Source organism: Lutra lutra, chromosome 3, assembly GCF_902655055.1.
Source record: "Lutra lutra chromosome 3, mLutLut1.2, whole genome shotgun sequence".
NCBI classification, from domain to species: Eukaryota; Metazoa; Chordata; class Mammalia; order Carnivora; family Mustelidae; genus Lutra; species Lutra lutra.
Genome location: NC_062280.1, coordinates 13477325 through 13492582, shown reverse-complemented (window position 1 = coordinate 13492582; position 15258 = coordinate 13477325). Strand labels below are relative to the sequence as shown.

Below are 15258 nucleotides of genomic sequence, written 5' to 3'. Positions count from 1 at the left end.
TCCAAATGTATGTACTGCATAGTACATCATTAGTTTTTGATGTAGTGTTCAATGATTCATTAGTTATGTATAACACTGAGCACATTACATTAGTCATGTATAACACTCAGGACACATGACACGTGTCCTCCTTAATACCCATCACCCTGTTACTCCCTCCCCTCTAAAACCCTCAGTTTGTTTCCCAGTGTCCATAGTCTCTCATGGTTCGTTTCCCTCTCTGATTTCTGCCCCCTTCAGATTTCCATCCCTTTGCCTATGGTCCTCCATGCTATTGCTTATGTTCCACATATGAGTGAAACCATAAAATTGTCTTTATGGTTTATGAAACCATAAAATTGGCTTACTTCATTTAGCATAATCCCCTTGAGGTTTTGTTTTGTTTTGTTTTGTTTTTAAATCTTTTGTGTGTCTGATTGGGAAAGACAATGCTGCCAGCAGCATGTGCTCTGTGGGCTGAGAAAGAGAAGATCCAGCTGTTCCGAATGTAGCTCTCTAATTAATAACTATGACAACTGTACTATCATCTGATTCTCTTTGTATATGCTGTCCTTGAATTTTTTTGCTTCTCAGGCCCACCTGATTTCTGTAGTTCAAGGCTCTAATTTTCTTGATGCGAGTTTCCATTCAATCAGTCTCATCTGCTTTCATATTTTCTGAATGTTCTCAACTTTCTAAATCCTGGTGTCTCACCTTATTGATTACCTGTATTGCCATGGGACTTTTCTTTTTGAAATATTGTTTTCTGTTAATTTACTAGAACCTTGGGACGTGGGAAAGAAGAGAGCCCCTAGTTTAGTCCATCATCCTGAAGCTCCTATATTGGTTTGTTTTATTGTTCTTTTCTAGCTTCATGAGAAGAATGCCTTAAGCATTTCTGCTCAGTATAAATGTACTAGAGTTTTTTATTCATAAAGTGTTCCATGTTCATTTAAATAATAATACAGAGTTAAACAATAAAAGTTAATAGTGTCCTGTTTCCTCTCCTCCAGAGATGGTAGCATTTTATGTCCTTTCACACATTCTTTCAAGCTTATCTTAGGGAAGAATTTTTTTTTCTTTTGTGTTTTTTACAAAAAAGAGTTCATGTGTTTTTTTTTGTTGTTTTGGTTTTTTACTGTTCTACTTCCCATATATATTTCATTTATTTTTAATTTTTATACTCCATTCATTTAAAGTAATGACATTTCAAATGTTAGAGTTCAAATTGTTTTTTAGGGGAAATTTAAGCAAAGAAAAAACAAGCAAAAGAACTGATGTGGAAAAGTCTGAGATGTATTTCAAGACCTCAAAGTTAGACACAGTTGTCTGAAGGAGAGAAACTCTAATGTGGAAGACTGAGAAACTCATAGAAATAATTTAGTCAATGTGTTAGGGCAATGAATAGCAACAAAAATGGGAAGCTGCTGAAAATTTAAGAAAAGTCATGTTATTAACTGCTTAATATTAATGTACACTTAAAACCAAAAGTATTACTTAAGGAAAGATCATTCATTGAACTGTTATTTTAATTAATTTGATATATAATGAACTTTCTGCTGTCTACAGGAGAGAGTATATTTGAAAGTAGTTTGTAGTACTATGTATGCTCAAAGAGATGGTGTCAAATTTGGTCTAGATGAGTGGGCAGTGTGCATGCACATTATGATGCTTCCAAAGCATCATTCTCAGTCACTGCAGTCTTGTGTAGCAAAAGGAATATCAGATGAAAATTTGGGACACTTAGGATTTAGACTACTAATCATCTGGTTAACTTGGGACAACAAACTTGAACTTCAGATTCTTGTATGAAACAAGGAGTAGGGTTGGATTATCTCTGCAGCACCTTTCATCTCCAAAAATTCAGTGGTTCTCGGATTCTATAATTGTTCCTATACACCTTAATCTAGCACCAAGTGTTTCCTTAGGCAGTGTTAAGTACACATTTAGCAATTACAGGTTAAGAAATTATTGAAAATGCTTTCTAGCCCAATACAATATCAAATGCCATTTTTTTTCCCCTAGGGGTGGGAGAGGGGCAGAGGGACAGGAAGAAAGAGTCCTAAGCAGGCTTCACACTCAGCACATGAACCCAATGCAGGACTTGATCTCACAACCCTGAGATCATGACCTGAGCCAAAAATCAAGAGTCAGATGCTTAACCAACTGAGCCACCCAGGGGCCCCTCAAATGTCATTTATTATCTAAAGCATTTTACAACCTTTTAAAATGAGGTTATATTAATTCTGACAATTCCGATTCTTCTTTACTTTTGTTTCTGCTTGAAGTTGCTGTGCACTGTTTTGATTTTATAAATTCAATAGTGTGAAAATTATAGTATCAAGGAAGCTAAGGTTATATGTGTAAATATATATGTATAGATGTCTTATAGTTGGCCAAATAAATTATAGTAGCTATGAGAAAAATATTTAGGTTTTACGTTTTTTATGTCTTTAATAACTATTGAAAGAATACAGTTACCTTGGGAAATATCCTTGTATTATAAGCAGTCTAAAATTGAAACTTCTTTTTTTATAAGGTGATTTTTTCACCAACGGAAAACGTTATACCATATTTCAGACCAGAATATATAGAATCCAAACCAAAATATCAGGTGAGTCCTGAATTATCCTATCCCAATAACAATTATATTTAAATACTAGGCTTCTCTAATACTTTATATAATTCAGTGGTTCCTAAACCAGACTACCCATTAGAAACATATGGCTGTCTTTGAAAAAATACATGTTCTCAGATTCTACCTCTGACCTGATGAATCTTGATCTGAAAATGGAGCCTGGAAATCTGTATTTCTCAGAAGAACCCAGGGGATTCTTATACTGTCATCTGGATATCAACTAAAACTTGAAAAACAGATGTAATAAAATGTATCTACTATAATGAAGTTTGAGCAACTAAGTTGAAATAAACTGAAATACCAGTTTCACATTTTCCCCTTTTCAGCTGATTAATGTAGAGGTTGTATGAACAAATATAAGAATATGTTTGAAACATTTGAATAACAGACTTCACCTCAAAGGCTATTTCAGTTATAGACTATCTTGATCCAAGAGCTACAAAACTGCCCATGGATATTACACTGAAATTTCACTATAATCCAGAACTTTTTTTTTTAATTTAAATTTTATTATTATTTTTTAAACATATATTTTTATCCCCAGGGGTACAGGTCTGTGAATCGCCAGGTTTACACATTTCACAGCACTCACCATAGCACATACCCTCCCCAATGTCCATAACCCCACCCCCCCTCCCACCCCCCCCCCCCCCCATCAACCCTCAGTTTGTTTTGTGAGATTAAGAGTCACTTATGGTTTGTCTCCCTCCCAATCCCATCTTGTTTCATTTACTCTTCTCCTACCCCCTTAACCCCCCATGTTGCATCTTCTCTCCCTCAAATCAGGGAGATCATATGATAGTTGTCTTCCTCCTATTGACTTATTTCGCTAAGCATGATACCCTCTAGTTCCATCCATGTCGTTGCAAATGGCAAGATTTCATTTCTTTTGATGGCTGCATAGTATTCCATTGTGTATATATACCACATCTTCTTTATCCATTCGTCTGTTGATGGACATCTAGGTTCTTTCCATAGTTTGGCTATTGTAGACATTGCTGCTATAAACATTCGGGTGCACGTGCCCCTTCGGATCACTACGTTTGTATCTTTAGGGTAAATACCCAGCAGTGCAATTGCTGGGTCATAGGGTAGTTCTATTTTCAACATTTTGAGGAACCTCCATGCTGTTTTCCAGAGTGGTTGCACCAGCTTGCATTCCCACCAACAGTGTAGGAGGGTTCCCCTTTCTCCGCATCCTCGCCAGCATCTGTCATTTCCTGACTTGTTAATTTTAGCCATTCTGACTGGTGTGAGGTGATATCTCATGGTGGTTTTGATTTGTATTTCCCTGATGCCGAGTGATATGGAGCACTTTTTCATGTGTCTGTTGGCCATCTGGATGTCTTCTTTGCAGAATTATCTGTTCATGTCTTCTGCCCATTTCTTGATTGGATTATTCTTTGGGTGTTGAGTTTGCTAAGTTCTTTATAGGTTTTGGACACTAGCCCTTTATCTGATATGTCGTTTGCAAATATCTTCTCCCATTCTGTCAGTTGTCTTTTGGTTTTGTTAACTGTTTCCTTTGCTGTGCAAAAGCTTTTGATCTTGATAAAATCCCAATAGTTCATTTTTGCCCTTGCTTCCCTTGCCTTTGGCGATGTTCCTAGGAAGATGTTGCTGCGGCTGAGGTCGAAGAGGTTGCTACCTGTGTTCTCAATCCAGAACTTTTTTGTACTGCTCTCTCATAACCATTATAAGACATGTATGGTATTCATCAAAAAGTAAGATGCTACTGTGACATGCTAAGTAGTGGGTGGAACTTATTGTCATTGTTGAAATTCCAGACTTAAAAGCAGATGATACATGCTCCCAAGTTAGTCTTTAGAAACTATTTGTGATACTTCTAATGGGATATCTACTACTTACTTTGCATTTTAATTTTTTTATGTATTGTCACTAAAATGGTAAATATTTATAAGATAGGACTTAGATCCTGATGTTAGCCATTGTCTAAATAAGTGTAGCTAACACTGGAAATCAAGTTCTTAAAAAAAAAAAAAAACACAACTATGTAGGAATGCTGTTTAAGTATTTTAAATATTCTAGGTTACGAAAAGCTCTTGGACACAAAATAGTATCAGAATTAAGAATTCTAAAATTTTGCATTAACATTTTCATCATTCCAATTTCAAGTATTTTAAAATAATTAAAGTCAGTTTTCTCTTTGTAGAAGGTGGGTGAATGAACAGATAATTTGACAGATTGCTCAAAGAAAATTAACTAGAAAATTTATTATAAATTCAACTAAATACTACAGAATTTCTTACCTTTTGTTTTTAATATTACAGTTCCAGAAATTCAACCTTAAGAATGGTTTTGATCCTTTTCTAAGGAATATAAGCAACAAAACATCAGTCAGTAAAAGGAAAGACCAAGATATGTCCAAATATAGAAACACTTCAAGTGCAGAGATTATAGAGCATGAAGACCAAGATCCTCCTTACCCAACATACTCAAAAACTGCAACACCTACTAATAAAACCTGGCCCTGTGATCCTGGTATCACCACAGTAAAGACTTTAGACACCAAGACTAAGTTAAAGTCAGCCTGTGATCCTGATTTCATCACAGTAAAGACTTTAGATACTAAGAATAATTTAGCCCATGATCCTAATATGACCACAATAAAGACGTTAGATACTAAGAATAAGTTAAAAGAAAGACTACCAAATGTATCTCTACCTAATTTTGAAGGAGAATCTTCAGTGACTGGAAATGTGAATACATATCATCTCTCAAAATCATTAAGTCTTACTCCCCACCTAGAAAATTTAAAACAATCAATGGTGCTCAAGTCAATTTTAAGTAAAAATCTGCAAGACCTAGCAGATAAATTATTTTCTAAACCAGAGATTCCTATGGACACTGAAGCAAGAAAGAAAAGTCCTAGTTCTCCACTTCTGAGTATTCATGATGGATCACAAAGTAGTTTGGAAAGTAAAGTATTTGAAAAAGTCCAAGACTCAAATATCTGTCTTCCAGAAAAAGACATGGTACATTCAAAGTCTCTTTTAAGACAAGTAACTAAAGATATTCTTGCAGATTTACTTGAAAGTGGACCATCACTTGAAGATGGACCAAGAAATTCTCCAGAGGTAGAAAGAGCACTTGTTTCACCTCCAGGTGCTAAGCACCTGGAGGCTGATGAGATCAATTTTCCACTTACAAAAAATAATCTCCAGAAGCATTCAAAAATTGAAGTGTCTAGATCCAAACCAGGTGTAAGTGACATTGCACATGATTATGTTATAAAGCAAATATTCACAGCACCTATCTTCTCAGAGTTGGAAGTAGGAGAGAAAGAATCGAGTGAGACACCAGTAAATTTGCAGAATCAATTACCCACAGCTTGGGAGAGTTTATCTTCAAATATTCTACTTCATTATGAAGAAAACGATGATGAAATAGAATTGCCACAGGCCAAATCTGTCATAAGCCAGATAATACAAGCATTTCCTGTAGATACTCTTTTAGAATCTGGGATAATCAAAGTGATAGAGTTAGATAAAGAATATCAGAAGGGTTCTGTGCAGGATACAGAGACAGTCTTTGCTGAAGAAGAGCCGAAGTATTCCACAGAGGATTATTCAGAAACCCAAAGAGGAACAGAATCTCTTTCAGAGAAGAATACACTCCTCATTCCCAAAGAAACCACTTCTTTTAATAGCAATGAATATATGGATGAAGGTCAAAATATATCCTTACAAGATTCAAAATATCAGTCAACACCAGATAAAAAAACAGATACGCTAAATAATAGTCAGAGGTTGAATAGGGAAGAAAATGATCTAAATTCTGCTTTAGAAAATTTAAGTAACTCATTAATGGGTAAACTTAATGACACAGATGCAATAATGTTAAAATCCTTTTTAAAACATATGTTTAATATTTTTTTCAAATATAATCAGTCTAAAAGAAGACAACCAGGGAAAGAATTAGAAAGACTAATTCAGCATCCTTTTCCAAATAACACAGAAGACCTAGAAGAAATTAGAGAGAATTTTGATAAAACAGATAAATTAGACAGAAAACCTATGTTGAGTCCAAAGCTGTGTGTATTTCTAGAAGAACTCTCAGAGTCAGAAATTAAAAATTTAAAATCTGAACTAAGTAAACATATCCAACATTACCTTGTAGAAAGACTTTCAGAATCTGGACATATCACCAAAGAAGACTTACCAAAAATCTACCAAAATCTGTATTTGATGAATGAGAAAGTGGAACCAAAAGGGCAAAATATTTTTCTGGAAAAATATTCAGAAACTGTAAAAGAAATCATGTCTTTTGTAAATAATTTTAATCATCATTTCATAGATAAACATTTGGAAATAAAGCTAAGATCTTTCTTAAATGAAATTCTCCAAAACTATTTCCTAAAAAACCTTTCGGAAAGCAGTTTATTTAGAGAGACAGAATCTGAGACTATCAACTCAAACATGTCTTCTCTAAGAACTAAAAGTGCCTCCATATCATTTCATGAGTTAGGACAAGATATTTCAAGGGGGAGTTTTGGGAAGAGACTTGAATTAAACATGAAATACCCCTTAAATAAATCTCTACAAAACTATCTTACAGGTTTATCAGAAAATGAACTATTAAATCTAAAAGCTGATTTAAGCAAACACTTCCAGAGCCTTTTTATAGAAAGACTTTCAAAATCAGGACTAATCACAGAAAGGCAATTAGAGGGGCTCAACCAGCGTATAAATTTGATCAATTCTAGTTCCATACCATTAAAATGTATAAAGCCAGATTTATCTTCTAGAAATGAAAACCAATTTATGGAGGAGAATTCAGAAAAGCAAAATAAATATTCAAAAATTGTTCAAAAAACTACTCTACAAAAAGATCCTGAGGGGAGACTTGTAGAAACAGAACTAACCAAAAAGAAAGAAAAGGAATATTTTTCCTTACAGAATATTAAGGAAAATCCATCAATAATTGGGGAACAGAAAAGACACTATCCTAAAGAAGGAGCCAAACCCCTGAGATTAATTAAAGTACAACCTTCTTTCATCAGAAATACCCAAGCGATTCCATTAAATAAGTCATCAGAAAGACTTACAGATATAGTGCTTAAGAAACAAAGGAAAGAACATGGTTTCATGCAGCTTCCTCGAGCAGAAAATTATTATTTTAAAACAGAAATTCAAGACTCAGATGGTTGGAGTGGTAAATCAAAAGCAACTCAGTCAAATATTTGCCTTGAAAGGACACTAAAAATGAAGTCCCTTGAAAAAAGGGAGCATAATCTCTATAAACTGATGGCACAGGAAAAACCGGAAGCAGTACTGTCTCCATATCCAAGAATTCCTAATTACGAAATGTCAAGTGAAAATGAAGAATATATATACAAATACAATTTTCCTTCCAGGCAGAATAACATTTTAAGTTATTTCAGTTTAGAGGTTGGGGAGAAATCAAAGCTAGAAGACCAGTATATTCAGAGGTTGAAAGGAAATAATAATAATAATAAAAAACATCTAGTAACATTGGCACAATACAAAAAAATACATACTCTTTCTGTACGGACAAATGGAATTTGTAATGAAAAGCATGCCAAGTTCCCTGAATCACAGTCGTTTAAATACAAAGGTGTGGAAGCTGAGAAAAACTCAAAACCATCCCTCTTCCCAGAAGTATTAAAGAGAGAAAATCTAAAGCCCAAGGTCCGAAAAGAAAGAGACCATGGCAACAAACAGAAGAAGTCCTTCAGCAAGATGGTTAAGATACTACCAGCCTCACTGCCCTCCGCGAGAATTCTAAGGAAATCTGTTCCAAGGACATTGCTTCACTGGACCGCGAGAACAACTATACATGTAATACTGTCTTTCTAAATCTTCTCCTTTTGCATTTGGCAAAGTTTGTCAATCATCTACTTTAGGGTGTGTGTGTATGTATGCAAGTATGTGTGTAACCTTTGTTGTCCCAAGATACACAGACTGTCAAACTTACAAGAATTCTTTTGACATTCAGATTCACGTCACCCAGATCGAAATGAAGTCACAAAAGCAAGGGACTGCCTTTGTATGAAACAGATGAAGGGCACTCCTTCTGGAGCATGAATCAGAAAAAGCCACCCTTTCCTCCGGCAGGCTCCGTAGAGGGCCACAGCCTAGAGCCAGAGCCCTGAGCCCTGTATATGGAGAACTGGCTGAGTCTCCGCTCTGACTCAGCCCAAAGCCCGGGGACTGCTGGGCCAGCACAGCCTATACAGCTCTTGGCAGGGGCTCTGTCCCATGAAAACATAGCTGGGATTTGTTTTTGTGCAGATATAAGTATAAATAGTATTCTTCAGATTGCTAAATTATCTTCGTTTCAGTAAACAAAGATATTATGTGCCGGTTATCCTGATAAGTATTATGGATATGCAAAATTTATAATCTATTGGATTATGAATGGAAAAAAATTTTTTTCAAAGATTTTATTTATTTATTTGACAGAGATCACAAGTAGGCAGAGAGGCAGGCAGAGAGAGAGGAAGGGAAGCAGGCTCCCTGCCAAACAGAGAGCCCGATGCAGGGCTCGATCGCAGGACCCTGGAATCATGACCTGAGCTAAAGGTAGAGGCTTTAACCCACTGAGCCACCCAGGCGCCCCATGAATGGAAAATTTTTAATTTAACTTCTCAGCTCTCTTCTATTCCCGTTGCCCCTCTGCTCTATCATGGGCTGAGGAACTTGGGAATTTAAACCTATTAACAGAAAACAATTAGGAAGGTAAACCTGCTACCAGACATTATACAAACCATTCTGAGGTTAAAAACTAGGAATGGAAGGGACTTATTTTACTTTTCTGGACTGCTGCTCTTCTCTGTGTATATAAATAGGCATGCCCTACACCTGGGAGAACTCATAAATCCCAAAATGATATTACATTGATAATTTGATGTGCATAATCCTTTGAATGAGAAAAATAGTTCCAATTTAGAACAGTTGCTTTGAATTTGCTTTCTGTAGTAAAGCAAATATTTAGTTTTAGTAAATAGTAAAATTAGTAGCTGGAAAAATATTATCAATTTAGCTTATGCTTTCAACTTTGGATTTCTCTTTTCTATTTAAACTTGGTAATTTAGTATTGAGTGGTATGTGTATCCGCTAGGAAAAAGAGGTAGAAGATGGGTTCATAGTTCTGGGAACCGACTTTCTAAAGTTCCTTTAGACAAATTGAATCTTTAATGTCAGTTTTCCAAACAAAACAATAAATTGTGTTTATATTGTATAATATGAGATCATATAGGATCTCAGAAACTTTATCTGTCCTAAGAGTAGGTAGGAGAGATAGAGTTATCCTTATTTTCCTCTGTTAAAAGAACAGTTCCTAAACTTTTCTCCCCAGTGAAGTTGACAAAAGAGAATTGAATGGTAGGAGGGCATTTTTCAGATCCTCAGAAAGACTGGCCCATCTGATTCTTTTCTAAAATCCAGGAATCTCCCAAAGGAATCAAAGTAGAACACAGAGAAACTGAACTGTAGGAGCATCCGGAAAAGTAACCAGTTATGGGGTCTCCATGCCTCTATTGGTACTCTAGTAATTAGTTATTTCATCTGTGAAGCAAGCATTATGTATTACTCACCAAAGTAGCAGAAATTCCCTTAATAATGTGGCTTATCTAATTGTTCCATGTACCTAAAAAGGGAGAGGGAGAATGTTTCCTTGCATTTTTGCAACCCAGGCAAAAATGTAAAGTAGGTACGACTTATCTCTAGACTCTTTATACCTCATTTTTATAAATCTTTCTTTTTTTTAAAAGATTTTATTTATTTGTCTGACAGAAATCACAAGTAGGCAGAGAGAAAGAGGGAGAGGCAGACTTCCCTCTGTGCAGAGAGCCCAATGTGGGGCTCAATCCCAGGACCCTGGGACAATGACCTGAGCCGAAGGCAGAGGTTTAACCCACCGAGCCACCCAGGCACCCCTATTTTTGTAAATCTTTCTTGCTGCCCTAATTCTCAGCCCTGTACAACCTCCCCCCACCCTCCAATTCTATTAATTCATTCCCACCTTCTCTCTAAATCAGAGTAGCTTTTTCATTTGGTGTGGTCATCTCTGCAAAGTGTTAAGGGACAAGATGCTCATACTGCAGAATAAACTAGTTTAAACTAGTTTAAGAATGACTAATAACTCCATACCCTCATTAGGGTAATTGTAGGTTATTATATGTTTATTCTAAAACAGAGCCATATTATATAAATTTGAAAAAAGAAAAGGAAAACAAAGCCCATAATCCCACCACCCTAACCCAACCATCTTCTTTAAAAATTTACTTTGTGTACATCCTTCCAGTTATTTTCCTAAATGTTTTACTTCTTTACTCTCAGATTGTACATAACAATTTTTATTATTTTAATATGAACAGTATATAACTCTATCCTTAGATGCCAGGCTCTCTATGAGCATGTGAAAGTGTATTAAAGAAGATGTTTATTAACTTTAAAAGAATGAAACTTTGGATGATATGAAGTATGATTCATGATTTATATTTAGGGTTGCAGGAAATATAATTTGGAGAATTCTAGAATAGGCAGACTGCCTTTAGGTGTCTGACTCTTAAGGACCCATCTCCTAAGTTTTTCTGGTTTCCAGCTTCATATCTTCTATCCCTTGTAAAATAACAGATCCATTGAAACAATACGACTTTTTTTTTTTTAAAGCATGATTTCTTTGATAGTATCTAATAGGGAGCACTGGGTGTTGGATCTGAATTTGGGGACTGCCTATAAAATATTTAATGCTTTCATTCTTTGTCTTTAACTATTGATATTCTACACTTGAGTTCTTGTAAATTTAAAATGTACTTTTAAGAAAACTAACTCACCAACCTGATCTTTTATTTTACTATTTAGGATTGTTCGGATAGATTTGAGGATATACCCGTGACCTCATTTAAGCATGTTGAGCAAGCAAAATCAAGAACAAGGTTTTTAGGAAAAAGCCCGGATGATAACCATAATCAGTTAAAACACTTTGCAAGACCGAATACTGCTCCAGAGGTTCACAAACGGCGAGAGAGCTACAACGGAAAATTAACAAGTCCTCGAATGATTTCAGCAGGCTTAGTTCACATAAGTGATGCAATCCCAGATTATGAAATCCAGAAAGTGAGGCAAAAAAAGAAATTAAAAGAGAATATTGAAAAGTGTTCATTCATTTGTGATATTATACAAATGTTAAAAGTTCAGAATAATATGTAAGGCCAACAGTCAATTTCTCCAATGAACAAAATGGTTTGGAGATCTGTCCTTCTGTGTGATAGATGTCAACAACCAAATTTCACCTTGTTAGAACCATTTTGTTTTAATTAAAATGAAAAAGAAGCACTTTTGATGTAAATGTGTTTTTGTTTATGAACTTTAGGGAACAGAGCAAGAAATATATATTCAGTTCATATCAAGTTTTATTTCCCAGCTTTTCCCCCTTTTCACTATATAGCAGTATCACTCCAGTTGATAGTTCTGATTTCCCAAATCTTTGCTATTCTCTAAATTATTCCTGTCCACCCAGTTCTCAGAGTCTTTATTTGCCATTATTTATGTTTAGCCATTTGTTATGAATATACTCTTATTCTCCAGTTCTAATTATACTATAAGACCCAACAGTATGTCATTTTCTGGGCTTAGAGAACATCTCTTAATTTTAGTTTCTGATGGTACAACTTTTACACTATAAATAAAGCTAATCAGATTTTATAGTAATTCCTGAGACGACTCCTATACTGAACACTTTGAACTTACCTCAGAACACTATGAAAGGGCCTCTTTAATAGCACAAAACATAGGAAACTATATAAAATGGTAGAAACTACATAAAAATTAGCAAAATCAACAGAGGATTTAAATCAGAGACCTCCTGGGACACCTGGGTGGCTCATTCCGTTAAGGGACCCAACTCTCAATTTCGGCTCTGATCGTAAGGTGAGGACTGTGAGATTAAGCCCTGCATTGGGATCTGCACTGGGAGAATCTGTCTCCCTCTGCTGCTCCTGCCCACCCCACTATCCCTATCTTAAAAAAAAAAAAAAAATCAGAGACTTAATTGGTTCTACTCTTTTTTTTTTAATTCAACTGTAATTAACAGTGTTATATTAGTTTCAGGTGTATAATATAGTGACTCAACAATTGTATGTGTTACTCAGTGCCCATCAAGGTAAGTGTACTCTTAATCCCCTTCACCTATTTCACCCATCCCCTGACCCACCTCCCCTCTGGTAACATTTGTTCTCTATATTTATGAGTCTTATTTTTTTTGTTTCTCTTTTGTTGTTTATTTCTTTTGTTTCTTAAATTCTACGTGAGTAAAATCATACGTCATTTGTCTTTCTCTGACTGACTTCTTTCCCTTAGCATTATACCCTCTAGATCCATTCATGTTGTTGCAAATGGCAAGATATCACTCTTTTTTATGGCTGAATAATACTCCTCTGTGTGCGTATGTGTGTATCTTCTCTATCCACTCATCTATTGATGCACACTTGAGTTACTGTCATATCTTGACTATTGTAAATGATGCTGCAATAAACATAAGGATGCATATACCTTTTCAAATTAGTGTTTTTGTATTCTCTGGGTAAATATCCAATAATAGAATTACTGGATCACATGATAATATTTTCAATTTTTGAAAAACCTCCAAACTGTTTTCCACAGTGGCTGCACTGGTTTGCATTCCCCACAGTGCATGAAGGTTCCTTTTTCTCTACACCCTCACTAACACTTGTTATTTCTTGTGTTTTTTATTTTAGTCATTCTGACAGGTGTGAGGTGATTTCTCATTGTGATTTTGATTTGTACTTCCCTAATGATGGGTGATGTTGAGCATCTTTTCATGTGTCTATCTTCTTTGGAGAAATGTCTATTCATCCCCTCTGTCCATTTTTAAATTGGATTATTTATTTCTTTTGGGGCTGAGTTTTATAAATTCTTTATATATATTTTGGATATTGTTTTATTACATATATCGTTTGTACATACCTTTTCGCTTCAGTTGGTTTTTGTTTTGCTGACAGTTTCCTTTGCTATGCAAAAACTTGTTATTTTGGTGTAGTCCCAATATTTCAATTTTGTTTATTTCCCTAGCCATTGGAAACATACTAGAAAAATATTTCTACAGCTGGTGTCAAAGAAATTACTGCCTATGTTTTCTTCCAGGAATTTGGTTTGTTACAGGTCTTACAGTTAGATACTTAATCCATTTTGGGTTTTTTGGTACTATGTAAGAAAATAGTCCAATTTCACTCTTTTGCATGTAGCTTTCCAGTTTTCCCAACCCCATTTATTGAGGAAACTGTTATTTTTCTCATTGGATATTCTTGCCTCCTTTGTTGTAGATTAATTGTCCTTAAAAGTATGGGTTTATTTCTGGGCCCTCTCTTCTGTTCCATTGATCCTTTTTTTTTTCCTTTCAAAATTTTACTTAAATTCAAGTTCATTCACATATAGTGTAGTATTTGTTTCAGGAATAGAATTTAGTGATTCATCAGTTGCCTATAACACCCAGTGCTCATTACACCAACTGCCCTCCTTAATGCCCTTCAACCAATTTCCCCTTTCTCCCACCCCTATATTTAAGAGTCTCTTATGGTTTGCCTCCTTCTCTGTTTTTAATCTTTTTTCTTAATCATTTTTTAAATTTATTTTCAGCATAACAGTATTCATTGTTTTTGTACCAAACCCAGTGCTCCATGCAATCTGTGCCCTCTCTAATACCCACCACCTGGTTCCCCCAGCCTCCCACCTCCCCCACCTCATCAAACCCTTCAGATTGTTTTTCAGAGTCCATAGTCTTATTTTTTTCTTCCCTTCCCCTGTGTTCATCAGTTTTGTTTCTTAAATTCCACATATGAGTGAAATCATATGGTATTTGTTCGCTGACTCATTTCATTTAGCATAATACACTCTGGTTCTTTCCACATCATTGCAAATGGCAAGATTTCATTCTTTTTGATGACTGAGTAATATTCCATCACATGTGTGTGTACACACACACACACACACACACACCACTTCTTTATCCATTCATCAGTTGATAGACATTTGTTCTCCTTCCATGTTTTGGCTGCTCCACTGATTTATGTGTCTGTTTTTGTGCCAGCACCATACCATTTTGATTACTACAGTTTTGTAGTATACCTTGAAACCTGGGATTGTGATTCTTCCGGGTTTTTATTTTTTACGATTGGTTAGCTATTCAAGGTCTTCTGTGGTTCCATATAAATTTTTGGATTATTTGTTCTAGTTTTGTGAAAAATGCTGTTGGTATTTTGATAGGGATTGCCTTAAGTTTGTAGATTGCATTGGGTAGTATGAACATTTTAACAATATTGGTTCTTCCAGTCCATGAGCAAGGAATATCTTTCCATTTATTTGTGTCATTTTCAGTTTCTTTCATTGATGTTTTACAGTTTTCAGAGTAGAGACCTTTCACCTCCTGGGTTAAGTATATTTCTACGTGTATTTGGTTCTTTTTGGTACAATTGTAAGTGGAATTGTTTTCTTAGTTTCTCTTTCTGCTACTTCTTTATTAGTGCATGGAAATGCAACTGATTTCTGATATGTATTTTTTTTTAAGATTATTTATTTATTTATTTGACAGAGAGAGATCACAAGCAGGCAGAGAGGCAGGCAGAGAGAGAGGAGGAA

The 15258-nt window shown here is 35.3% G+C and overlaps 1 protein-coding gene across 1 annotated transcript in view; it reads left to right on the top strand.

Annotated features, from left to right (window-relative positions):
- C2CD6 (C2 calcium dependent domain containing 6) overlaps positions 1–11934 on the top strand; it is a 150585-nt gene extending 138651 nt beyond the window's left edge. The window contains exons 16-18 of the mRNA XM_047721328.1: positions 2519–2593; positions 4909–8439; positions 11467–11934. Of these exons, the coding sequence (XP_047577284.1) occupies positions 2519–2593; positions 4909–8439; positions 11467–11814 (3954 nt within the window). The 3' untranslated portion in view covers positions 11815–11934. The remainder of the gene's footprint in view (positions 1–2518; positions 2594–4908; positions 8440–11466) is intronic.
- Positions 11935–15258: the final 3324 nt, after the last annotated feature.